The sequence below is a fragment of the Natator depressus genome, chromosome 15 (assembly GCF_965152275.1).
Source record: "Natator depressus isolate rNatDep1 chromosome 15, rNatDep2.hap1, whole genome shotgun sequence".
In the NCBI taxonomy this organism is placed as follows: Eukaryota; Metazoa; Chordata; order Testudines; family Cheloniidae; genus Natator; species Natator depressus.
Window position 1 is genome coordinate 10,847,983 of NC_134248.1, and position 24,960 is coordinate 10,872,942.

The 24,960-nt window shown below is 43.3% G+C and overlaps 3 protein-coding genes across 3 annotated transcripts; 1 reads left to right on the forward strand and 2 right to left on the reverse strand.

Annotated features, from left to right (window-relative positions):
* Positions 1-949: 949 nt before the first annotated feature.
* On the reverse strand, positions 950-10,472 carry TRIAP1 (TP53 regulated inhibitor of apoptosis 1). Its single transcript, XM_074972369.1, has 2 exons — positions 10,206-10,472; positions 950-3,186 (listed from the first exon to the last, which is right to left on the reverse strand). The coding sequence occupies exons 1-2, from the start codon at positions 10,350-10,352 to the stop codon at positions 3,103-3,105; spliced, it is 231 nt and encodes a 76-aa protein (XP_074828470.1). The 5' UTR covers positions 10,353-10,472; the 3' UTR covers positions 950-3,102.
* A 37-nt stretch (positions 10,473-10,509) lies between these two features.
* Positions 10,510-17,438, forward strand: GATC (glutamyl-tRNA amidotransferase subunit C). The gene is made up of 5 exons (XM_074972520.1): positions 10,510-10,702; positions 11,639-11,689; positions 13,548-13,714; positions 14,577-14,680; positions 15,095-17,438. Exons 1-5 carry the CDS (start codon positions 10,517-10,519, stop codon positions 15,151-15,153), a joined length of 567 nt encoding a protein of 188 aa, XP_074828621.1. The 5' UTR covers positions 10,510-10,516; the 3' UTR covers positions 15,154-17,438.
* Positions 17,194-24,075, reverse strand: SRSF9 (serine and arginine rich splicing factor 9). Its single transcript, XM_074972519.1, has 4 exons — positions 23,846-24,075; positions 20,817-20,986; positions 18,916-19,088; positions 17,194-17,676 (listed from the first exon to the last, which is right to left on the reverse strand). The coding sequence occupies exons 1-4, from the start codon at positions 24,058-24,060 to the stop codon at positions 17,533-17,535; spliced, it is 702 nt and encodes a 233-aa protein (XP_074828620.1). The 5' UTR covers positions 24,061-24,075; the 3' UTR covers positions 17,194-17,532.
* Between the last annotated feature and the right edge of the window lie 885 nt (positions 24,076-24,960).

Sequence of the window (24,960 nt, forward strand, 5' to 3'; positions counted from 1 at the left end):
ATAAGCTAGTGCTGTTTGGAGAACAAGGTGCTAGCACCTTACAGGATCAAACTGATTCCATCTAAGTTTTTGCTGTAGGAAGCTGAGTGCCCTCAGTAGCTGGCAGGATCAGGCCCATACTGAAGATGGGGGGGTGGGGAAGGATTGGCTCCCATACACTATGATTATTTTTTTGGGGTGCTATGTATGGCCTAACAGCTACACAACCCCCTTAAGGCATTCTAAATGTTCTAGTCACTGAGCTAATGAAACTTCTGAATATATAATATCAGAAGAGTTTGCTATTCTCAGAGCATCACTAGGGACAGTTAAGGTAGATCAGGGACTTTGAGAACTGCAACCTTAACTGTATTTTCTGGAGGTTTTTTAATGGTAGCATGTACTTACAGCAATTAAACAGCTGAAATCTTAACTTCGGTAAGATGAAGTTAATGACATTTCTTTAATGAGTTTTTTTAAATTGTTATGAGGACTAGGAGACAAACTCAATTCCTGCAAACTCTAGTAACCTACAATAGTAGGCATACTGCAGACTCTAGAACAGACGGGGGCAAACTATGGCCCATCCTGCCTGTCCCCTGAGCTCCTGGCCTGAGAGGCTAGCCCCCAACCCCTCCCCTGCTGTCCCCCGTCCCCTGCCACCACGCAGCACAATACTCTGGGCGGCAGAGCCCGGACTGACCCAGTGCTCTGTGCTGCGCGGCTGCCTGTCCTGGTGCAGCCGTGCTGCCAGCCACCGGTGCTCCAGGCAGCGCGGTAAGGGGGCAGGGAGGAGTTGGATAGAGGGCAGGGGAATTCAGGGGGTGGTGAGGGGTGTGAACAGGGGTCCCAGGGGGGCAGTCAGGAAGGAGAGGAGGGGTTAGAAGGGGCAGTCAGGGGCCAGGGAGGGTGGATGAGGCAGGGATCCTGGGGGGTAGTCTGGGAGAAGGGGAGGGTTGGATGGGGCAGGGGTCACAGGGGGGGCAGTCAGGAAGGAGACAGGGGGGTTGGATGGGACAGCAGGGGCACAGGGTGCAGGATGGGGCAGGAGCCCCAGGGGGGTTGTCAGAGGGCAAGAAGCAGGGGGGTCAGATAAGGGGCAGGGGCCAGGCCATGTCTGGCTGTTTGGGGAGGCACAACATACAATTTCAGAAACCCAATGCAGCCCTCAGGCCAAAAAGTTTGCCCACCCCTGCTCTAAAAAGTCTAGGAGAAGTCTGTTTTCATCTGTTGGTCAAAAGTCTCACGCATCATCCTCTGTGCCAGAGCACTGTAGCTGCAGTTCTCCTCTGGCCTGTAATAAAGAAGTTCCAATTTTTACAAAAAGTCTCATTAAGATAAAGGTTTGTCCCCTTGTTTAGATCCTAGAAGGTGCCTAGGAACAGAGCTCCTGTCCTATTAACTCACTCATTTCCAAAGGACTGAAACCGTCCTATGGTCCAAAAGAATGGAAACAGTTAACATGTCTGGTGGAGAGGAGAAGCAACATCAATAGAGGAGACTCCTCCTTTCACTCCTTCAGCTTCTCCCCATGCTCATGATGGGTTCTTGAGGAGGAAACTTCCTCCCACAACTCCTTCATAAGGCTCAGGGGGGGATTTTCTCCTTTTGCAAACCTTAGGTTCAGAGAAGGGGGAAACTAACTGCTGTTCTGAGTCACCTACACCTCTTGCTTTCTCCAGCTACATTAAGGTCTGCAGAAAAAAGGATCCATTCTTGAAGACCTCCAGAGGGATTTAGGGAGGAAGGGCTGGGGGCAGAAGGGGGAAGCTTTGTTTTTCATAGACTTCAGGTTGACTTGAGTTAAACACCATTAGGAGCCTCCTTAGGGGAAAAAGTCTTTTTCAGTAGGAAGGCTAAAGGGCAAGGTGCATTGGTATAAGGAAGGGAGCTAAACAGAAGTCTCTAAAGAAATTTGGAAAACAAGCTTGGTTCTTGACTAATCCTTTACATGCTACACTAAGCTCACCACTCAACATTTCCTGATGTTACTAAATCAAGTTTAAATAACTCTTGAAAACAGACTTCAGCCAGCTAAATTTTGGTTTAGGACATCAGTTTTCATGCAGGGGTATATCGCAAAGTTGCATTTCTCCCTCTCCTTTCAGATTTCTTATTACAAAGCAGGAAGACAAATTTCCAGCTGACAGTTGGGTACTGTTTTAGGGTGTCATAAAGCAGGAATCCCTTGTCTAATTCAAATATCTAACTTAAGCAGACATCTAACTTCATGATTTTGAGGCTAATCTGTGGAGTGTTTCTGGGCATGTGGGGCGGGGGTGCCTGTTAGAGAAGGACAACTGAAGTGTAATTGAATCACTGTTGAAACTTTATTTATGGGGCAACAGCCATTCAGTAGTATAGAGTTAAGTTCAAGGTAGTGTCAGTGCCTTTTCAGCTCTGTGCATGGACTGCCCAAGGCTGCTGAAAATACCTTCTGAAAGCAGTTGCTCCTATTCACTTCTGTGACAGGCTGGCCCTTTCCCATCTTAAAGGGCACAGGCAGGTTTAACCTGACAGTTGTCTCATTTAGTCAAGCATAACTTTAGTTGACTGATGTGTATTCTATATTAAAACACCACCTTGTGTATTCAAACAAAAACCATTGCAACTCCAGCAGTGGGCCTTTCACGGCAGCATTACAGGTGCACAATATGAAGCAAAGCTGTAGCACATCAGTTTTCAGGAAACCTGAAACCAACCCTATCCCCAGTAAAAATCCAGCAGCACACTCCAATACGTAAATTAACCCCTTTCACATTAATTTCAGTATTTAAAATTGTCTTAATGTTATATAAATAAAAAAGCAACTGATCATAGATCAGCTAATATCTAAACCCATTTCAATAAATATTCCCCTGTTCAGAGTACATTCACTTATGATTATAAATTGATAAAAAGGCTATTCACACACCGCATGATGCCAGACCACCAACAACATTCATTTAGGATGAAAGAGTAATTGCCACACAACCTAGCTGAAAGGAACTGCAGAAAAGACTTCTTGCTTCTTAAAAAGCCAGGCAGAAATAACAGCTAATCCAAGGCAATCGTCTAGTATTTGTGACGTTCTTTTTCCAAGTCCAAAAGGTCATTGTAATGGCACAAGATGTCCAAACAAGATCAGGAGGAGTTTTCAGCTTTTCCTTTCCTGGGACCCATGAATTCCAGCCCTTCGATGGGTATGTCTTTCTCCTTAATAGCTTTCTAGGAAGGGGGGGAAAAAAGCAAATTTGTTTTAATAATGTTTTGTGGTTCTACATAAAGACATGTTCCCTGCCTGGTATAATTTAAGACCAATCAAGGTTGCTATTAAGGTTTCCATCAAACCATACCATCAGACACGCTCAAAGAGCTACCGTGAATATAGTATGAATTGTAGCCAAGACTCCCTCAGATAAATTTATCCAAGCCCTAGACCAACACTTCTCATCCATATGTTGGAGGAATTACACCTGGTGCGGTGAGTGAAAGAAGCTAGAGGGACCTGAAGATGAGGTCTCAGTGCTGTGAGCAGAAGAACCAAGGCAACAGATGAAATCTTCATGGAGTAATGTATCATGAAAGAAATTGACAGGATGACTGTTACAAAAGCACTGACTGCCTGTTCTTCCAACTGGAATGTCAATAATAGTCTGTAAAGCTTCGTGTAGGAGGGTCATAGAAGAAAGGGAGGAAAGAACTAATATATGTTAAAAATGTGTATATATGGAGTAAAAACATAAGTAAAGGTGACTGCAATTAAGCTTTATAGGAGAGATTAAGGAAGGTACAAATTTAAGTTTTATATCATAGAAATGTAGGACTGGAAGGAACTTTGAGATGTCATGAAGTCCACACTGTGCCCTACCTTCAGTGGACATAGAGAACAAGTCATCACCATCCTTTTTATAAGAGCCCTTAACATATCTGAAAGTTTTATCAGGCCACCCCTCCCCCCTCAGCCTTCTCTCAAGGTGACACATAGGTTTAAAAAAAAAAGTTTCTTCATAGGTCAGATTTTCTCAGTATTTTATCATTTTTGTTATACTCCTCTGAACTTTCTCCAGTTTGTCCACATCTTTCCTAAAGTGTGGCACCCACAACTGGACACAGTACTCCAGCTGAGGTCAAACCAGTGCCAAGGAGAGTAGGACAATTACCTCCCATGTCTTTATATATGACACTCCTGTTAATACACCCCAGAATGATATTGGCTGTTTTTGCAATTGTGAATTTAAATCACATTGTTGACATGTATTAAATTTGTCATCTATTATAAGCCCCAGATCCTTCTCAGCAGTACTACCTCCTAGTCAGTTATACACTATTTTGTAGTTGTGCATTTTTGCCTTCCTAAATGAAGTACCTTGCACTTCTTTATTGAATTTCATCTTGTTTAATTCAGATCAATTCTCTAATTTGTCACAGTCCTTATCAATTCTAATCTTGTCCTCCAGAGTGCTTGCAACCCATCCCAGCCTGGTGTCATCTGCACATTTTATAAGCACTCTCCACTCCATTAGCCAAGTCATAAATGAGAACATTTACTAGTAGGAGACTCAGGACTGATCCCTGCGGGACCCCACTTGAGAGGCCCCCCCAGTTTAACAGTGAAGCATTGATAAAGAACTCTGAGTACATTCTTTCAGCCAGTTGTGCACTCAACTTACTGTCATTTAATCTAGACCATATTTCCATAGTTTTCTTATGAGAATGTCATATGGGACTGCGTCAAAAACCCAGGAAATCAAGATATATCATATCTACTGCTTTACCCCTATCCACTAGGCCAGTAACCCTGTCAAAGAAGAAAATGAGGTTGGTTTGGCAGGATTTGTTCTTGACAAATCCATGCTGGCTATTCCTTATGGCTCTATTAACCTCTATTTGCTTATAAATTGATTTTTAAACATTTGTGCCAGTATTTTTCAATGTATCAAAAGGCTGACTGGTCTATAATTCCCTGGGTCCTCTTTGTTCTGCTTTTCACTAGGGCCATATCTATTGTTGGCCCTTCTCCAGTCTTCTGGGATCTCACCCATCCTCCAGAAGTTCTCAGACAATTACTAACGGTTCAGTGTTTGCTGCAGCTAGTTCCTTAAGTATTCTAGGATGAATTTCATCAGGCTCTGCTGACTTGAATACACCTAACTTATTTAGATAGTCTTTGACCTGATCTTTCCCTATGTTGGCTTGCATTTCTTCCCTCTTGTTGTTAATATTGTGTTGAGTATTTAGTCACCATTAGCCTTTTTTAGTGAAGACTGAAGCCAAATAAGTGTCAGAAACCTGAGCTTTCTTGAGGTCATTAGTTATTTGCTCTCTTCCCCTGCTAACTAGAGGACCTATACTTGCCTTCATCTTTCTCTAGTTCCTAATGTATTTAAAGGACTTCTTATTGCCTTGTATGTCCCTTGCTAGGTGTAACTCATTTTTTGCCTTAACCTTTCTGATTCTGTTCCTACGTGCTTGTGCATTTCTTCTGTACTCTTCCTTAGCAATTTGTCCAGGTTTCCACTTTTTGCAGGATTCCTTTTTGATTTTCAGGTCATTAATGAGCTCCTGATAAAGCCATATTGGCCTCTTACTATTCTTATCTTTCCATCACATGGGGATAGTTTGTCTCCTGGAGAAACTGCCAGCACTCCTGAACTACTCCCCCCATCCCCACCACACCCACCACTTTAGATTTTCTTCCCATGGGACCTTACCTACCAGTTCTTTGAGTTTGTTAAAAAGTCTGCTTTTTTAAAGTCCTTTTTGCTTATTCTGCTGCTCTCACTCCTTCCTTGCCTTAGAATCATGAAATCTATCATTTCATGATCACTTTCATCCAAATTGCATTTCATTTTCAGATGCACTACCAATTCCTCACTGTTAAATCAAAATCAAATCTAAAAGGGCAGTCCTCCTAGTTACTTCCTCTACTTTCTGGGAAAAAAAAAAAAGAAAAAAAAAAGAGTTGTTTCCAATACTTTCCAGTAACTAATTGAAGTTTTGTATTTTGCCATATTACTTTTCCAACAGATGTCCAAGTAGTTAAAGTCCCATGATACTACCAGGTCTTTTGGATATGGAGATGTCTGCTTCATTTATAAATGTCTTATCCACCTTCTCTTCCTGATTTGGAGGTCTATAGTAGACCCTTACCATGTCATTTTTTTTTAAAAACACCTTTTTTCTTTACCCAGAGATTCTCAAGTGGCCTGCCTCCCATTTTCTTTTAGACTTCAGAACACATGTATGTGTAATATATATATATACTGTAAGTCAATAAAAGTACAAAAAGCATTTCTTAATGAGAAGAGCATCAAGAAAGTAGCCAGTCAGCAATTTTAGCTACTCAAGTGCTATACCTATTGGTGAAACACACACAATCAATTTTAGAATAGAAGAGTTTTGTCGTCCCCCCCAACTTTGTTCAGGATCATTTATTTCAGAACACTGTGAATGCAACAAGGTGAGATATCCTTTCCTCTCAATACACAGTCAAAGGCTAACAGATGTAAAAGCAAAGGGACCACAAATTAAATGAGTTTAGAGAAGAAAATAAAGGAATGAGTCAAATTAAGGTACACTCCTTAAGAAGATAACTTTAAACAAAAAAAGAGCATAAGATCATGCTATCCAGGAGAGTAAAAGAACATAAGATACTTGTCCACATACATCTGAAGAATGATTAAGAGTTAGGATGAAAAATAGGAATATTAAATATAAAGCAACCAATAAAGTGTTTAACCATAAGGAAGAAGAGAATGCATATTATGAGCAAATGTAAGAGGAGGACAGCAAAACAAAAACTCAACTGGAATCAATAGGTTTGGTAATAGTAAATGTCTCAAAACAAAAGGCCTGAAGAGGGCATCCAAAGATTTTTAATGAACAGAAGGAAGTACCACCAGTTGTAATTTTTGATTTGGAATACAGATGGAATAATTTGTAATTGAACAAAAAAGCGAAATATTGTCACAATTTTTAAACAAAGGAGACCCAGAAATATATCAGCCAATTAGACTTCAATTTCAAGAATGCAGAAGATCTAGGGGGCAACAAATCAGGCCCTGATCATGCGGTCAGACCTCTATGCCTGCATGGAGTCCCAATGAAGTTAATGAGGCTCATAGCACAGGGATTCACCCACTTGCAGCAGCATGTAGGACCTGGGCCCTTACATGAGCCAATAGTGAGATGAGCAATGTAAGAAAAAATAAAGCAATAATGCCTCTTTGGACAGCCGTTGTAAGTCCATTGTTTTATGAAATTTCAGCCATTCAAAACCCCCCCACAATCCTAGACATACCTAGCACTCAAAATAACCTACTACACTGAAAGAAAAGGAGTACTTGTGGCACCTTAGAGACTAACCAATTTATTTGAGCATGAGCTTTCGTGAGATACAGCTCACTTCATCATGCTCATGCTCAAATAAATTGGTTAGTCTCTAAGGTGCCACAAGTACTCCTTTTCTTTTTGCGAATACAGACTAACACGGCTGTTACTCTGAAACCTACTATACTGAGTTACATAGGGCACTCATAAATTGTATCAGCTTTTCACTATCACTGCACTTCCAATAAAGATATCTTCATTTCTCTGAGCTGTTCTTTATAGAAAGCCCAATATAATGAGGATGTTTCCTCTTCTTGTTAATGAAAAACTAAACACTGGAGAACATACAGAGAAAGACAAATCAATGATGCAGAGACTATAGAATATGGCATACTAAGGGACCTCTAAAAAGGCTCCAGAAGTGACCCTGGCAGTTACAGGCCGGTAAGCCAGACTTCAGTACCAGGCAAACTGGTTGAAACTATAGTAAAGAACAAAATTCTTAAACATAGGTAAACACAATTTTGTTGGGGAGGAGTCAACATGGTTTTTGTAAAGGGAAACCATGCCTCACCAATCTACTAGAATTTTCTGAGGGAGTCAACAAGCATGTGGACAAGGGGGATCCAGTGGATATAGTGTATTTAGATTTTCAGAAAGCCTTTGACAAGGTCCCTCACCAAAGGCTATTAAGCAAAGTAAGCGGTCATGGGATAAGAGGGAAGGGTCCTCTCATGGATTGGTAACCGGTTAAAAGAATAGGAAATAAAGGATAGGAATAAATGGTCAGTTTTCAGAATGGAGAGAGGTAAATAGTGGTATCCCCCAGGGGTCTGTACTGGGTCCACTCCTATTCAACATATTCATAAATGATCTGGAAAAAAAGGGGTAAACAGTGAGGTGGCAAAATTTGCGGATGATACAAAACTACTCAAAATAGTTCAATCCTAGGCAGACTGCGAAGAGCTACAAAAGGATCTCTCAAAACTGGGTGACTGGGCAACAAAATGGCAGATGAAATTCAATGTTGATAAATGCAAAGTAATGCACATTGGAAAACAATCCCAATATACAATGAGGGGTCTAAATTAGCTGTTACCACTCAAGAAAGAGATCTTGGAGTCATTGAGGATAGTTCTCTGAAAACATCCACTCAATGTGCAGCGGCAGTCAAAAAAGCAAACAATGCTGGGAATCATTAAGAAAGGGATAGCTAATAAGACAGAAAATATCATATTGCCTCTATATAAATCCATGGTATGCCCACGTCTTGCATACTGCATGCAGTTGTGGTCGCCCCATCTCAAAAAAGATACATTGGAATTGGAAAAGGTTCAGAAAAGGGCAACAAAAATGATTATGTGTATGGAACGGCTGCTGTAGGAGGAGAGATTAATAAGACGGGGACTTTTCAGCTTGGAAAAAATATGACTAAGGGGGTATATGATAGAGGTCTATAAAATCAGGACGGTGTGGAGAAAGTGAATAAGGAAGTGTTATTTACTCCTTCTCATAACACAAGAACTAGGGGTCACCAAATGAAATTAATAGGCAGCAGATTTAAAAACAAACAAAAGGAAGTATTTCCTCACACAACGCACAACCTGTGCAACTCCTTGCCAGAGGGTGTTGTGAAGGCCAAGACTGTAACAGCGTTCAAAAAAAGAACTAGATAAATTCATGGAGAACAGATCCATCAATGGCTATTAGCCAGGATGGACAAGGATAGCGTCCCTACCCTCTGTTTGCCAGAAGCTGGGAATGGGCAACAAAGGATAGACCACTTGATGATTACCCATTCTGTTCATTCCCTCTGGTGCACCTGGCACTGGCCATTGTCAGAAGACAGGATACTGGGCTAGATGGACCTTTGGTCTGACCCAGTATGGCCATTCTTATGACTGAAAGTTAAATTCCCCCTGCATAAGAGGCAATTAAAGAGAGGGGAAAGAGAGGTCATCACTAATGTTTGAGAATTTAATGTATGAGTGAGTGAAATAGTCTATCAGTACTGACAGTAACAAAACAGGATACACACACCATGGAAATCGTGAATAGTCTCTATAACATCAAGTCTCTCAGATTAATGTGGGTCTCAAACGAAGAGAATGAGTCAAATCTGACTGATTCCTGTCCCAAAAAGTCTTGCAAACTATGAACATTTTAATAAGATTTTAAATGTCTCATCACAAGTGATTTCTTCATCTTCAAAATGATACTTAACAATAGTGAAACCTACTGTAATACCTAGGTCTCAAAATACTAAGGAATTTAATCTTCACACCACCACCCTTCTGAAGTGGATAAGTTCATCCCCACTTCACAGAGTTTAAAAAAAAAAACCCAAAAACCCACAACAAGGAGTCCTTGCAGCACCTTAGAGACTAACACATTTATTTAGGCATAAACTTTCGTGGGCTAGAACCCACTTCATCAGACTCCCCGTTGTTTTTGCTGATACAGACTAACACAGCTATCCCCAAAACATTTCACAGATGGCTTTTCTGAGCCCTGGTTTTGCTAAGTGATTTCACCAGGGTAACACAGCAAGCCTTCGCAAAAAGAAAAGGAGTACTTGTGGCACCTTAGAGACTAACCAATTTATTTGAGCCTTCCTCTTCCATCTATTGTACTCCCAGTCACTCTGCCCCAATGAACCCAAACGTAACCACGCCTTCGCAGCCCTGCTCAAGGGCAGGCGGGGCCGGAGCGCCGCCAGCTGAGATGCCAACTTGCCCAAGGCAGCGCTTGGCTAGGCAGGGTTTGTGCGGGGGAGGCCTCCCCCCGTGACGGAAGAGGAAGCCAGGGGACACCCCCACCCTCCCTCTTCCCTTCGAGGGTCCTTCCCCACGGTCACTCGCCCCGCCCAATGGCGACTCGCTCCCCTTCCTCTGCGCCGGGCCCACTTCCCCCACCTGCACGCAGAGCTGGTAGCGCTTGAAGAGCTGCACGCAGGGGTCCCCCGCGTTCTCCCCCTTGAGGAACTTCTCGGCGAACCAGCGGTTGAAGCACTGGTCATACTCGCGCTTCAGCTCCGTGCACGCCTCCCCCACGCTGTTCATGGCGGAGCCGCAGGCCCAGGGAAGCGACCAGGCTTTACACCACCCTTCCCGCTGCTGCTAAGAAGTGCGGCGTTCCCAACTGACGTATTTCCCATTCACCTAGGACGCTAGTGAGCGCAGCGCGATGACGCACATCCGCTCAGCTGCCTAAGAGTGGATCCCGGATGCGGAAGTCCGGAGGGGTGGGGGGAATGTGGGCTCTGCGGTTCGGCCGCTACATCGGGGGCGCTCCCCTAGGAGGAGGCTCGCACTGGGCCGGCCTTTCCTTAGGAAGCCGCTTCACGCAGGATGCTTCGGGACGGAGCGACAGCCGGCAGGAAGCGGCGGGGGACCCACGGCAGAGAGGCCTGGTGAGACCCCGGAGCTACAGAGGAGGGGTTGGGTCCGCGCCCATGATATCCGAGTGGTCTTCATACATTGCGGGCCTTATAGCAAGACACGTGGGGACATCGGCCGCCCGCCCCAGGAGGGAAGGAGAAGCGGGGATTCTGTCATGAATGGGATGTTTAATCGACTGCCCCCATCCAACCTCCATACAAGCGGTGGCAGTAGCATAGAGACGCCTTGTAGGAGTGGTGGTAAAAGAGTGACCGTTATAAGCGGAAGCCTAGCATTATGGCAGCAGAATACATAACACTGGATAGGTCAGTCTCCACTCTGTGGACCGGAGCAAATCCCAAAGCTGCGTACAGGGATCAGGATCCATTCAAGGGGCTACACTTAGGGTATTGTCACATACAAATACAGCAAGGAGACTGTAGCTAGAAGACAGAATTTCTAACGCAACTAATTTTCAAAACTTTTATTAGTCAAATTAAAAGCTGCAAAACAATAGATTACAAAATATAATCCACTTTTTACGTCAAATTAATAAGCATGAGTATTAAATCAGCTAGCAAGTTTCAGACAGCAAATGTTGTTTAATGTTTAAAGCATACGACTGGGAGTTAGACTCCTGGGTTCTGAACCACAACCTTATTTGTTCCTTTGGCAAGTCACAATTTCAGTTGGCTTCCCTGTCCTTAAAGCATTTTGAGATGCCCTGAGCTGCAAAAGTGCAAATTATATTTTGGTTTGCATCTTCTGATTCATCACTACAGCCAATCTTTCAACTTTATTTCTTAGTACATGTGGGTTTAGTTTCATTCTCTCTAGAACTAATTTCCCCTACAAAACAGAATCCATTTACAAGTATTTAAGACAATGTGTCTATAATCTGAGATTATTCACGCTAAATATTCAAACTGCTGTTGCATATTTATCATTGCCCACCTCTTCCACTTTAGGTCTACCAGAACCCAACATGGCAGCATGTGGAACAGAGACCACTCCCTCAGGTATGGTGAATTCAGCAAAACATTTAAACATAGACCTGGCCAATGTAACTTTCTTCTGTTAGCTAGTAATTGCAAATTTGAGAGGAAATAATGGTAAAATTAATCAAATCAAAACTCAGGACAGTTTCTCTAAACCAGGGGTCTCAAAGTCCCGGCCCGTGGGCCATCTGCAGCCCGAGAACTTCCTCACTACAGCCCGTGCAGGAGACACACATGTGGACATACTGCTGGCAACATCTGCTGCAGGCACCGTCCCCCACAGCTCCCAATGGCTAGGGGAGAGGGACAGAGATACCATCACTAGTTGCCGGGCCGAGTCAGCCATGGAGGCAGCATCATTAGTTGCCAGGCGGAGTCAGCCATGGAGGCAGTGTCACTTTTTTCCCCACAATGAATATAAACAAGTCAAAATAGCGAACACAACTATCTGATGCACACCTTGCTGCAATCCTGAAGTTTTCAACTGCTCAGTCACGGAGGCCAAACATCAACAAACTGACAGAACTGAAGCGTTACCAGATGTCTGACAAACACTAAACTCCCCAGCAGGCGAAGAATTATATAAAATTTTATGACAATTTTATTATTTCTAAGAAATTTGAAATAAAAAATACAGTATAAACGTTTTCTTTTCTGAACACCATCTTCAGTGATGTTATTGGCCCGCTGTGAGGATTTGAGGACTGGCACTGGCCCTAAGGTAAACTGAGTTTGAGACCCCTGCTCTAAACTCTATACCCAACAGTGCTGCCAAGTTAGTGCAGATTGGAACTTGGAAGACAGAGCTACACAAAATCAGTTTAATTTGAAAATTAATGACAACCTAAATAATTAAACTAACCCGATGGTGTTCTGGGGCAGCATTTGTTTAAATCAAGTGTTCTTGTGATAGCATGATAGTTCACAGATCACTCAAACTTAGACAGATCTCAGCTGCTATAAATTGTCAGGCTCCACTAAAGTCAACAGAACAATGATAGTTTACCCAAGTTGAGGATCTGCCCCACATTGCTAGGTCTATGGAGAGAAGATCAATGGCTGCGGTAATGCATTCTATGGCTCCTCTAGCTCAGTGGTTCTCAACCAGGGGCACGTAGAGGTCTTCCAGGGGGTACATCAACTCATCTAGCTATTTGCCTAGTTTTACAACAGGCTATGTAAAAAGCACTGCCAATGTCAGTACAAACTAAAATTTCACACAATGACCTGTTTATGCTGCTCTATATACTATACACTAAAATGTAAGTATAATATTTATATTCTAATTGATTTTATAATGATAAAGGTAAAAATGAGAAAGTAAGCAATTTTTCATTAATAGTGTGGTGTGACACTTTTGTATTTTTATGTCTGATTTTGTAGGCAAGTAGTTTTTAAAGTGAGGTGAATCTTGGGGGTACTCAAGACAAATCAGACTCCTGAAAGGGATACAGTAGTCTGGAAAGGTTGAGAGCCACGGCTCTAGCCAGCTAGCTTGTGGAGTTCTGTGTATTGGTTATAAGAGTAATAGCTCTTTTGACTTACCTTTGCTAGACACCAAATGAGGAGGGGAAAGATAGTGGGATTGCTGGTTCATACAAACAGCTGGGCACTCATGCTACATTGCTGTATCCATTCGGCAGTGTGCTTTTCAGGAGCTTCCAATCTGGTTTCACTAAAAATATGAGGAAATATAAAATACAGCAAAAGAAATCAAGATGCTTAAATATAATATTTCTTGAACAAGAAATGCTTTTACACTAAAGAATTTTAGCAGCAATATTTATAACTTACTCATCTCTGCCCACACCAACTCATCAGTATGTGGAAGCCTCCTTCTAGGACCTAGATCTGTGACTTTGTTTCCTTCTTTCTGCAGAAAAAAGTAACTGTGGAGGTGCTTGATCACCTGGAGCGTCTGGCACTAGTTGACTTCCGTGACTGGGAGGGTGTACAACGGCTGGAGAAAGCAATCCAATTTGCTGATCAACTTCATGCTGTCAACACAGAAGGGGTAGAAGCAATGGATTCTGTACTAGAGGATAGGTAATAAATCATGGCTAGTGACGTGCTTATCTGTTAACTTACCAAGACGTTTATACCCATAGTCTCAACAGAAACACGGTTTTCACTAATCATCCCAGCTATGAAACTGGTTCCTTTTCCACAAAAAGCTTTATCTAGTGTTCTACGTCAATGTGGTTCTATGTAGGAAAAGCATCTGTGTAGCGTCCCTGAACTAGGCACAGAAGCATGACAAAGATGTACTTCAATTCCTTAATGTATCTTGCACGGATTCTTCATGTCACAACATGCTGTCCCCCAAATGCCCTGGAAAAAGATCCTCAGTCACTTCAAAATGTGCTTATCCCTGCTGCTCTTGTTACAAAGTAGGCAGCCTGTGTATTGCTGTCACATCTTCTGCAGCTTTAGTTGGTCAAGAAGTCATCTTGACTGTACACTTTCATATAGGGTTTGTCTCACTCAGCTTTTTACAAAGTAGTGCCAACAATCTTGAGCAGTAAGTCCAATGCAGCACTTCTGTGCTTGTGTCCATGTACAGCTCAGTGCTGAAGGTCCTGCTGATTTGAGGACATTGAGAAATTTCCCAAGGTTTCACTGTAGTTTACAGTAGATCATTTGTATGGTTGTATGTGGAGCCTGACAGGCAGGAGGGAAGTTGAGGTTGCTCACCTACCTGCCAGTGGCTCTAAACAAGAACTATAAGATATGCTAATAGCATTTTGAACTGGAACAAGGTTAGAAGATAAATGTTAATTGTTTCAGAGCCAGGCAATCTCCCCCTGGCTCTAGGGGCGTGACTTTATATCCAGTACCAGATGCTCCTGTACTTAGTTGGCAAAGAAGGTAGTCTCCAAAATTGCTAGTAGTCTCCTATGCTCCTCAGATGTCTGTATCTCAGAGAAGATAACATCACAGAAGGCAATTGCACTGAGGAGCTTCTGCGAAATGCCAGAGAAACAGTTGAGGAATATTTCATAGCCCCACCAGGTACCACCTTTTTATATATAACTCATTTCACTTGATAAAGCCCAGGTAGATGGCTTGAGAGATGTAACCTGCCACAGTTGAATGCACTGGCCAGTAGCAGAAAGATACTGAAATAGGGCAATGATAGCTTTGGCCACCCATGGAAAAGCACTGGTGTCTAGCTTTTTATTACTTGGCCAGTAGTTTTGTAGCAAGTAAAGGGTTTTATCCTACCCTAATGTTACTGAACACATTTGACTTTTTCTAAGAGATAACTGTCCGTAAATTAAAGTGGAGTTTGTTTGCAGGGGAAAAGCTAGACAGTTGTAAGTTTTTAATGTGAGCCACATGGGCAAGTGTATGTTGAGTAGTACGAATGACTAAATAAGGAGCAGTTTGTCTCATGCTATCATTGTTTGTTTTGTTTGCTATTAGGTAACATCCCTTTACCAAAGCTAGAGGAGCGAGACACTTTTCTGCAAGTCTCCGAGTGAAAGTCAAGGTCTGGAATGCCGCTTCAGCTTTTAAGTCATCTGTGAGAATTGGCATATATGCAACCATGGCTGTGGAGTATCTTGATGCAAGTGTCTAATCCCAAGAACAACACCCTCACATAATTATTTGATTTTTCTTCCTTTCTTCTGTAAGATTACTTTGAAATTAAAGGTTTGGTGTCTTTTTCCAGTATACACAAAGGTGGAAGGCTATGGGCCATTTACAAGTCTAGAAGTTTGGCCTCAGTGCCCCTGATTAGTCTGTATTTGGTGAAGCTTACTGAATGTCAACCTTGAAAATATGCACAGTTAGCACTCTAGACACAACAGTTGCCTACATCAACCCTGCTGATTGGGGGAGGGAAACTGGTGGTATTTTACTTTCCTGTCAAATTACCTAAGCAGAGTGAATAGAATGTTGCAGTACTTAGATTCATTTGGAGCTTCTCCCATCTTGTCACTTAGTGATCTGATACTTACTCAAAGTCCCACATCGGAGAATGCTACATAAAACTGCTTTTTTCCCCTACTAAGTACAGTAAGGACAAGAACTCACTTTTCTCTACAGACTAAGAAAGCACTTGATTTATTAGCTGCTGCAATCTTGAAGAACTTTTTTGCTTCTACCAAGTACCTCCATGTCAACGCTATCTTGTTCCACATCTATATACACTGCACTCTATCCAGTGCTTCGTCCAGTTTGGTGCTTATAAATTAGGTACCTAAATTTGTTTTTAGGTTATGTAGGAAACATGCTTGTTTCTTAAGTGAAATAATGGCTTTAGGGTGGAGATCCTTGCTCAGACAGATAATTGGAAAGATGCTAGGGCCATTATGAAAGTGTATTCCAAAGACCAGTTGCCCTGGTACAAATGAAGTCCCACTGCTTTCTGTCCACATTGATAGCGTGGTGAGCTGGTGCAGGATGCAACCATTGTGGGTTTCGCTCAGAGCGACTGTAATTGCAGTAATGCTGCCAGTGTCTGTCCACCACTAAAAGCACTTCTATTGGATACAAAAGGTGTTAAGCATTGCAATTGCTTGCACTGCTGAAATTCTCTAGCATAGCTAAGCCTTCCTATCACAGGCTGAGGCAGCAGAACTGTCATTTATTTTTAATAACTCCACTACATGGAAGCTAGACTTCATGTGCAGTCAGGTGTGAAATAAAGATGCACAATAATGTTTTTGGTCAGACATCAGAGCAGATTTTAGAAAATTAAGCAGTCTATCAAGCTTCTGTAGTCTTGGTAGACACTGTGAGCCACAAGCTCCAAGAGAAGCCTCTGCTAGAAGCACTGTGCTAGTGGTTAGAGCCATGGACCGGGATTCATTAGATCTGGGTTCTATTCCCCGCTCTACTACTACCCTCCTGGATGACCCTTGGCAAGTCACTTCACCTCTCTGCCTCACATATGCTATCTGTAAAATGGTGATAACGATACCAGCCTCCTATGTAAAGCACTTTCAGATCTATGGATGAAAAGTGCTTTAAGTATTATTATTTAGAGAAATTTTAGTAGAACAGCCATGGCTCCTGGACTTTATTATTTGTCCTATCGTTGACTCTGTAACTTCATATAAATCACTCTAGCTGCATTGTAATTTTAGGCATTTGTAAAACAAGTAGTACTTTTGCATAAGCATAGAGATGCTTGATAAATGCATAAAGCACCTTGAGATTTCTAACTGAAAAAGATGCTATAGCACAATTTTATTTTCCCTTTTTTTTCCCCTCACTAAGTTATTGTAAAGGGGAGAAAGCCAGCTCATTAAGATTAATACCATCCCCTGTGTGAAAATGCCCTCAGGCAGTTCAGCCCTCCTCCACCTGCCATTCTAGAGTGCACTGTTCTGATGCTGCAAGAGAGAATCACTCTCTCAGTACATATTTAGGCACCTAGCAGCCCCCAACCTCAGAGTTGCTTGCACCTGTTCCCACCTCCTCTTAATACAATGATCTTCCTCTAATTGTACAAAAGACAACCACCGCTTGTGAGTTACTAAAACATTCAAATATATTTCTACACAACAGGCTGAGTCATACAGTCACTCCATTGCTTTTTATCACCATCCTGCAGACAAGCCACCAATAGTTACTGCACTAATTCTCAAGCTTATTTTTCCTCAGTTAGGAGGGGGAAAAGTACACTTGACATTTTCCAAACCAAAAACAAAACTGAACTGCAGAGGTTCAAAATATTTCATTACCAACATTTCCCTAGTAAAAACTGTAAGTCATTAAAAAAAGATTTTTATTGAATAAAAAGGAAAAACAAAGAGCTCCTACGAAAGACTATATCCATCAGTTTTGGAATGTAAATTCCGAGCAAAAAAGAGGCTCAATTCACATTTTTAAAAAGTCCCTGTTGGATGGAATCAGTATGGCCTGAAGGGGGATGAGTAGCGTGGTGATCCCCTGCTTTGGTATGGAGAATCGCGACCCCTTGAACCAGAACGGGACCGCGAGTAGCCATAGCTGGTACTTCTTTCGGGACAGACTCTGATATAGGAAGTTTCACCCTGAAATTTAAACAAAGAAGAAAACCCAAACATTTACATTGCATCCTGATTAACAGTCCTCCACTAGTATGAATAACACCAAATGGAGCTTGAGACCAAAGCATAAGTAACCAAAGACTGGAGTTTCCACAAAGAGGGCAGTATAAATCCATCTGCTGCTGCTTGGGTCAAACTCTGCGCTGGCACTTGATGCCTTGAAGAGGTATGTTACAAAACAATATTGTGCACGTACTAGTGAGAAATACCTTGCTAGCCATCATCATCTGCAAGGGCAGAGGCTCAGCAGCCAGAAGAGGACCATGGACAAGTGCCTCCCACATCCAACCACATAGGAAGAGGCTGTGGCAACCAGTACAACCAGAGGGTGAAGGTCCCAATGGTCTGACTCCATCCTTAACTCCTGGAGGGAAATAGCTAGAGATACTAGTACGGTCCTTCAGCACAGGAAGGAGAGGCCGAACTCTCAGGTCACGATCATGTATCAGCACCTCAAGTTGTGTAAGGAAATCTCCACAGCAAGCACACTCAGCCTTCAGCTGAGGGGATGGTTGGAGCAGAACAGCTCAGCCATGGGAAGGTGGCTGCAATGAAGTAGCACAGCTCCAAGAATGAAAAAGCTGTGGTTTACTGGCTCAGACACCAGGAGACCACCAGAAGAAGAGGCTCCATGCTGGGACATGGGAAAAACAGCTATAGCAACCAACACAGCTGCTCACCAGCTTGTTCTTTGGGGGAGTGCTGTAGTTTGCTGACAAAGCCCCCAGCTGGCAGAGGCAACATGAGTTGGCTTAGTTGAAAGGAGAAGGCTGTGAGCCACTGTGGCCAAAGGGAGAATGCCACAGCAAGCTAGCTTGCCCTGTAGAAGTCAGAGGCAAGAAGTCCAAATTCTTGGCTTCCAGGTAATGAAGGGTGCAGCCAACAGTACAGCTCTCAGCTATGATAAACGGGCTTATCTGAGCCCTGCCCCTTCCAAATGTTATATTTTTAAAAAATCCAATATTAGTTACTTCACTCACTGAGCCAAGACCCTAACATGCCAAGCCACAGTGGGGTATGTGCCACAAAAGGTAGGAAAGACCCTTTATATTATTGTAACAGGTCACTATTAACCACCAACTCCAATGTTATCACTAGGTTCTGTTCTTATGCCTCCTGAGAGCAGCATGACAAGGAAAAAAAAGTGTATGTTCCTCCATGACTGTACACACATATGCTCTTCCCCTGAAGGCACGAACCCACCTCATGAGAGCGGAATTTGGTGTCATCCAGTTTACGCAGTGCGTATTCCATATCTTCCTTGCGGAGAAACTCAACTACACCCATTCCATCTTTCTGTACATCTGCATAACAAACATCACCAGCTTCACGCATATGATCCTTCAGGTCCTGCCAGCTGCCTGACGGAGGAAGCCCTGAGCATGGAGAACACAAAACATAAGACACCATATAAACAAAAAGGCCATCTACTCAGGCTGTCCCAGGGATGCTGACCCTGCCATGCCACGGGGTTCCATCACTTCCATGTGCTTTGTGACTTTTCCATAGGATCAGAACTGCAATAAGAACGGAGAGATCCAAAAAATAGCACTAAGTTCCATTCCAGAAAACCAGCAGTGGAGCCCTCCGTGGAAGGTACAAAATTTGGGCCTCCTGTCAGTAAGATAGTCCCTGGGTCTCTCTGGAATTCATAGTGCTGAGATTTCAGAGGAATCTGCTATTTGTGCTGTTGCAAAGTAATCCAGAACCACCCCTCAAACCCTGTACGTCTGTAATGAAGATTTTGCTCTCAAAGCAGGACTTTTTTTTTTCCTTAAGGTTCCTCAAGCTCAGCTCCCCATCCAAGATTGGCTTGTCCCATTCATATCAGTTGTATTAATTTGAGATTCCAGCAGTTCATCCTCTGGTAGTGAGCAAAACCACATGCGTTTAGCTTGTAATTATCAGCACGTTTACCTAAAGGAAGGCAAAGGGTTGAGGTTCCCTGCCCCGCAGCATGCTGGAGACTCTAATGTATTGCTGGTCCTGGCAATTTTCAAGAAGGCTTCACAATACCCTTTACCAATGCAGGTTTTCGTTCTCATGTCAAAAAAAATCGGACGATTTTCAGTTATTCTCCCCCAGCCCTCCCAGGCTCCTGAAGAGGAGATGTACTCCTGGTTTCAATGGATAGTGTTCAGATCCTGCTGCAATGCTGAAGATATTTTATTGCTACAGTAGAGTGGCTTCCTTACAGGGAACATTTTATTTTTTTAGCCATAAAGTCACAGGAGCATGCAGAGAAATGGAGATGTGGGTATTTTAAGGTGATGCATGGAGATAAGCATGTTTTCGGGAGAGACATATAGGTATGGGGTTTTATGGAATATTCCAAACATCCGCTGTCAGGGAGTACTGAATTTCCTCCTGGGATTTCATATGCATTGCAGAACTTCCAAACATACTTTCATTTCTCTCCCACAAAGGGCCCCCTCCACTCCTATTTCCTAATGTCAACTCACTACTCGAATGGCCTTTTCAGTTTCTTTGTTTTTTTGTATGAAGTCCCTTAGGAATCCTTTGGTTGATTGAGGGGGCTCCCTTCCACAGTGCCTTAGTCATTCTTTCCCATAGTGAGTAGATCATGTGGAGGTGCTGTGGTACAGACCACACTTTATTAATTTTTTTTTTATGAACAAAATGTCAACACCTATCAGAGCGTATTACATCACAGGATATCTCTAACAAATCCTTTCTAATTATGATGAAATGTTAGGTACCATTCCACCTAGAGACCAACTGTTTTCATCATGCAAGAATGGTGCCCAAGTTCTCCCTCCTTCTACCCACCTGTCCACTCACACAACGCTGGTACATTTCAGAATCCAAGATTGAGTTCACATCTGGCCCCTTACGAAGAAATTTCTGCTCACCATTCACCAAGATGCGCTCCAAAAAGCAACAAGACTCCTGCTCAAGTCAAACTGGAAAGGGAACTACACTGGGATACTCCTTTACAGGAAGAGGTTTCATGATACAGGAGAAACCTTAAACTATTCCAGTGATATGAGAAGCTCCTTTTTCCCCCGAGACAAGGACACAATACAATGAGGCACAGCATTAGGATGAGTCCTAGCCAGACTGAAGTGTGGAAGGTAACATACCTGAAACAAGGACTCGAAATTCAGAACGTCGTGACGGAGGGCCATTCCTACCACGCAGCCCCCCACCAAAACCTCCACCCCGACCTCGGGAGGATCTGGGGAACTCAACACGCAGTCGGCATTGACCATAATCATAACCATTTCTCCCATAAACTGCATCTTCTGCATCTCTGCAAACAAATAACATGAATCAGTGATTAATGATGCTCAGTCAGTGGTTCCCAACATCTCAGTGGGCCATCAAGCGGTTTAGGAAATATTGCAGTTTTAAAGTAGCTGCAAAAATATTTGAAGATATTTTGGATGGAGTTTCAAATGGGTTCATTAGCCAACAGTGGCTGGCTCCTCTATTATATCTGTAAATTGTTAAAAGCTTTTTCCAACCTCTTACGTTCCTGTGCACCATGTATTTCAGGTTACAGCCATGTTCACTGGAAAGAACACAGGAGAGTCACATTATCTATCTTGCATTTACCAACAGGTTCGGCCTATCCACTATGCTTAGAAGCAGAGGCCATTTTCCATTTAATTTCTCAGAAAGCCTGCATTCTGATTGAACTCTGATCCGCATGGAACAAAGCTCTTTCATAACCTGGCAGGCAGTGAGCGCAAATACTTTACCTTCACTAATAAGCCTCTTATTAGAAACTGCCTCATTATGGTGGTTTGGCTTGCATAATTATATACAAGGGATATTTGTTCTCCTGAGAGAGTTCTGATGTTGTATTAAAGACTAGACCTAATCTCACTTTCCATCCCAGCAAGTCTACGCTAATGCGTGCAGAAGGGCATGAACTGAAAACTAAACCTTGAAACTAGTTGCAAAGTTATACACAATCACAAAATATCTGTTTGTTTAAACATAAATCTTTTCAAAATTCAGACCCTGCAAGCTGAACTTTACATGTGTGCAAACCCTCTCTAAAATGAATTTCAAAAAGTACTGCGTAAGGTCAAAATAACACTGGAAGATAGTGAGACCAGAGAGTGCATTAGCACAGCATCCCAATCCTGAGAAGTTTAGCATCTATTGTTATTAGTTGCTATTTGTATTACCATAGCGCCTAGGAGCTCTAGTCATGGAACAGGACCTCATTGTGGTCACCCTTATCAAGGTGTGGCTTTCTCTTTAGACTGTCACAGGGGATGGGAGAGAGGGTTATTTTTATATGTTTAAAAAAAAAAGGCAGGAGGGACTACAGATTTAAACTCCTGTGAACCGTCAACAAAATATCTATAAACAAAACAATCTACCCAATAACCTAGTTAAAGAACACCCCTTCCTCTTAGATTGCCTGAGTGTTACATGGGCTTATTTTAGAAGTGTGGTTCCCAAACTGGGTCTGATCCACCAGTGGTCCATAACACAGTGGCTCATGGTCCACGGAGAAATGGCTGGTCACATAGTTCCGACTCTTATGCACCTCCCCGCCAAACTGTTAATCTACATTAAAAAAGAGCCAAAAAAACCACATTGTTTTCTCAGTTAAATGTTTTCTTTTCCCTGAAAATAAGTGTTGTAACTGCCAAAGGGATGTTGCTTTCCCTGTCACTGGCAATCTGTGAGGTAGTGTCTCTGCTAAGCCAAAAATGGTTACAAGAGATAGTGTCTCTAACGTCTGAGGAGGCATCTACAATATATCCATAATTCAAACCCTGATTCAAAAATAATGAATGCAGACATGTTATTCACTGTCATGGTGATATTTTAAACACAATATTAGGAAATTCAGATGCATTTCACCAGTAATAACTGTGCTTAGCCACAGTATACACATATTAGAGACAAAATCATATACCTGCATGGTAAATAGCGGTGGAGGTGAACAGTTATAATTGCTACAGGAAAGCATCTGTTTGCGTTTCGGAGTTGTGCTTAAGTATCAACTAGAATTACTTCTTTTTTTAAAAGGGAAGAGACAAAGAAGATGATAACACCTTTATGCATATAGTCAGATGAACAGAAATTCTGAGTCTGGGACTGGGTGTACATTACAAATTGTTTGTAACTGCTAGTACTAGAACCCAGTGAAAACATTCCCCAGGCTTGCCAAAGCCCCTTTGATGCTACCTGAAAAAGTTAAGATAACTGTCCTCTGAATTCTCCTTATCTAGACAGCTGCAATCAACTTAACTCATTAAAGAGGACAATAATGAGTATGTATTCCTCCCTCACACTTGTCCATTATTTATTTATTAACTGTGTTGTGCAAAGCAGTATTCCTGGCTGAGGACTACAGCCATACTGGGTTTCAAGTTTTCAAACCCAATCCATCTGTGCTCTCTCTCACACACACACACACACACACAATAATTTACATGGCCAAAGTGAATCAATTCACTTCTCCTGCAAGCTCAAACCTTGATGTCTGTAATATTACAATTGCTTCCATGCAGATAAAATTGTGACATTACACACTGGACTGTAGCATCTTGGATTAGAAGTGGAAAATCTACAAATTTTAATTAATACAAAGGGGAAACTAAACGACTTGGGAAGTACCAGAACAGACTGATAGGGCCGTTTCTGGGTGTTCTTTTAAGAGATGATGTAACGGTGTCACTTAGGCAGAGTTCCGTCAGCTCGGAGGGGGGAGAGCAGGTCCCCAGTCAGAGATTTGCTGTGCGCGTCACTGTCATGTATTCCTAGGGAAGACTGCTGGGCGGGGGAAGTGGGCGACTGCCTGGATACCGATGGAGAATGTCCGGGAGTGGGGCGCGCACAGCGGCCCGGAGCGACGCATGGGGCAGGAAGGGTGCCCGAGGACTTGGGGGAGGGGGGCTTTGCCCGCTAGGAGACAGCAGGCCGGTAGGCTCCTTCTCCGGGGCAGGGGCATCCGGCCAGGCCGGGGGATCGGGGTGCGCGCCCGGGCTCTGGTGCCGAGGAGTTTCCTGTCGAGGGGCCGGGGCGGGAAGCGGATGTAACTGCCCGGGCGGGACGTCTCCAGGCTCCGGGACCCGGGGGAGGGATTCCCCCCGCCTCAGGCCGAGCTGGCTCTCCCGGGGGCCCTCTCCCCCGTCCCGCTCACCGCGGGTCCTCGAAGCGCACGAAGGCGAAGGGCACCAGGCCGCGCTTGCTCTTGAGCTCGATGTCTCGGATGCGGCCGTACTTATAGAAAAGCTCCTCCAGGTCCTTCTCCCGCACGTCCGCCGGCAGGTTCCCCACGTAGATCCGCCCGTCCCCCGCACCGCCCCGACCCGAGCCCCCGGGCCCGAAGCCCATCTCCCGCTCCCAGCCAGACATCCTCGCCGCGCCGCGCCACGCCGCGCGCGCACACAGCCGGTAGGAGCGAGACGAGCCACACACCCACCCCCAAAGACCGCGTCACCACCTCCTGACGGAGGACACTAAACAACCCACTTAAAGGGGAGGAGGCGCCGACAACCGCACACAACTTTCGTTACGCATGCGTTGTGCTCTGCGCCCCACTATTGCGCATGCTCGCAGTTCGCCCCGGCACGTAGCTCTTACGCCTATCTTACTGCGATTGCGCAAGCTTCCAGTCCTAGCGGGCAGAGCCGCTTGTCCTGGGGGTGCAGACGCGAGTTTCAGGCACCCTGGGCTGTGATTGTTATAGGCGTTCCTCGTGCACATATGCAACCTTCTCCTTTCATTTCCTTTTTGCTTAAAGTGACAGAAACAATTTAAATGTTTGTGATTTTTCCAATACCATGTAAAAAATACTTTCTCTCCGTGCTGTTCTATGAAAGACACGAAAGGGAAAGACTACAGGGAAACTGGCTGAACACAAAATACTGACAAACAAATGAAGGGAGCAGACAAACAAAAACAGAAATACACTTTTCCCATAATCCCAGGCCCTGATCCAGCATTTATGTGCTTATAATATTTTACAGTAGAACCTCAGAATCACCAGAGTTATGAACTAACCAGTCAACCACACACCTCATTTGGAACCGGAAGTACACAATCAGGCAGCAGCACAGAGAGAGAGAGAGAGAGAGAGCGAAAAGCAAATACAGTATAGTATTGTGTTAAATGTAAACTACTAAAAACATAAAGGGAAAGCAGTATTTTTCTTCTGCATAGTAAAGTTTCAAAACTGTATTAAGTCAATGTTCAGTTGTAAACTTTTGAAATAACAACCACAATGTTCGGTTCAGAGTTACAAATATTTCAGAG

Bases quoted from the DNA above. Each gene is read 5' to 3' on its own strand.
- TRIAP1 (XM_074972369.1), bottom strand. From the start codon at position 10,352: ATGAACAGCGTGGGGGAGGCGTGCACGGAGCTGAAGCGCGAGTATGAC. The intron at 3,187-10,205 runs GTGGGGGAAGTG...CCCCCTTCCTAG, and splicing joins GCTACCAGCTCTGCGTGCAG to AAAGCTATTAAGGAGAAAGA.
- GATC (XM_074972520.1), top strand. From the start codon at position 10,517: ATGCGGAAGTCCGGAGGGGTGGGGGGAATGTGGGCTCTGCGGTTCGGC. The intron at 10,703-11,638 runs GTGAGACCCCGG...CTTCCACTTTAG, and splicing joins ACCCACGGCAGAGAGGCCTG to GTCTACCAGAACCCAACATG. The intron at 14,681-15,094 runs GTACCACCTTTT...GTTTGCTATTAG, and splicing joins ATATTTCATAGCCCCACCAG to GTAACATCCCTTTACCAAAG.
- SRSF9 (XM_074972519.1), bottom strand. From the start codon at position 24,060: ATGTCTGGCTGGGAGCGGGAGATGGGCTTCGGGCCCGGGGGCTCGGGT. The intron at 20,987-23,845 runs GTGAGCGGGACG...ATTTGTTTGCAG, and splicing joins GTGCGCTTCGAGGACCCGCG to AGATGCAGAAGATGCAGTTT. The intron at 19,089-20,816 runs GTATGTTACCTT...CTCCATGCTCAG, and splicing joins ATTTCGAGTCCTTGTTTCAG to GGCTTCCTCCGTCAGGCAGC.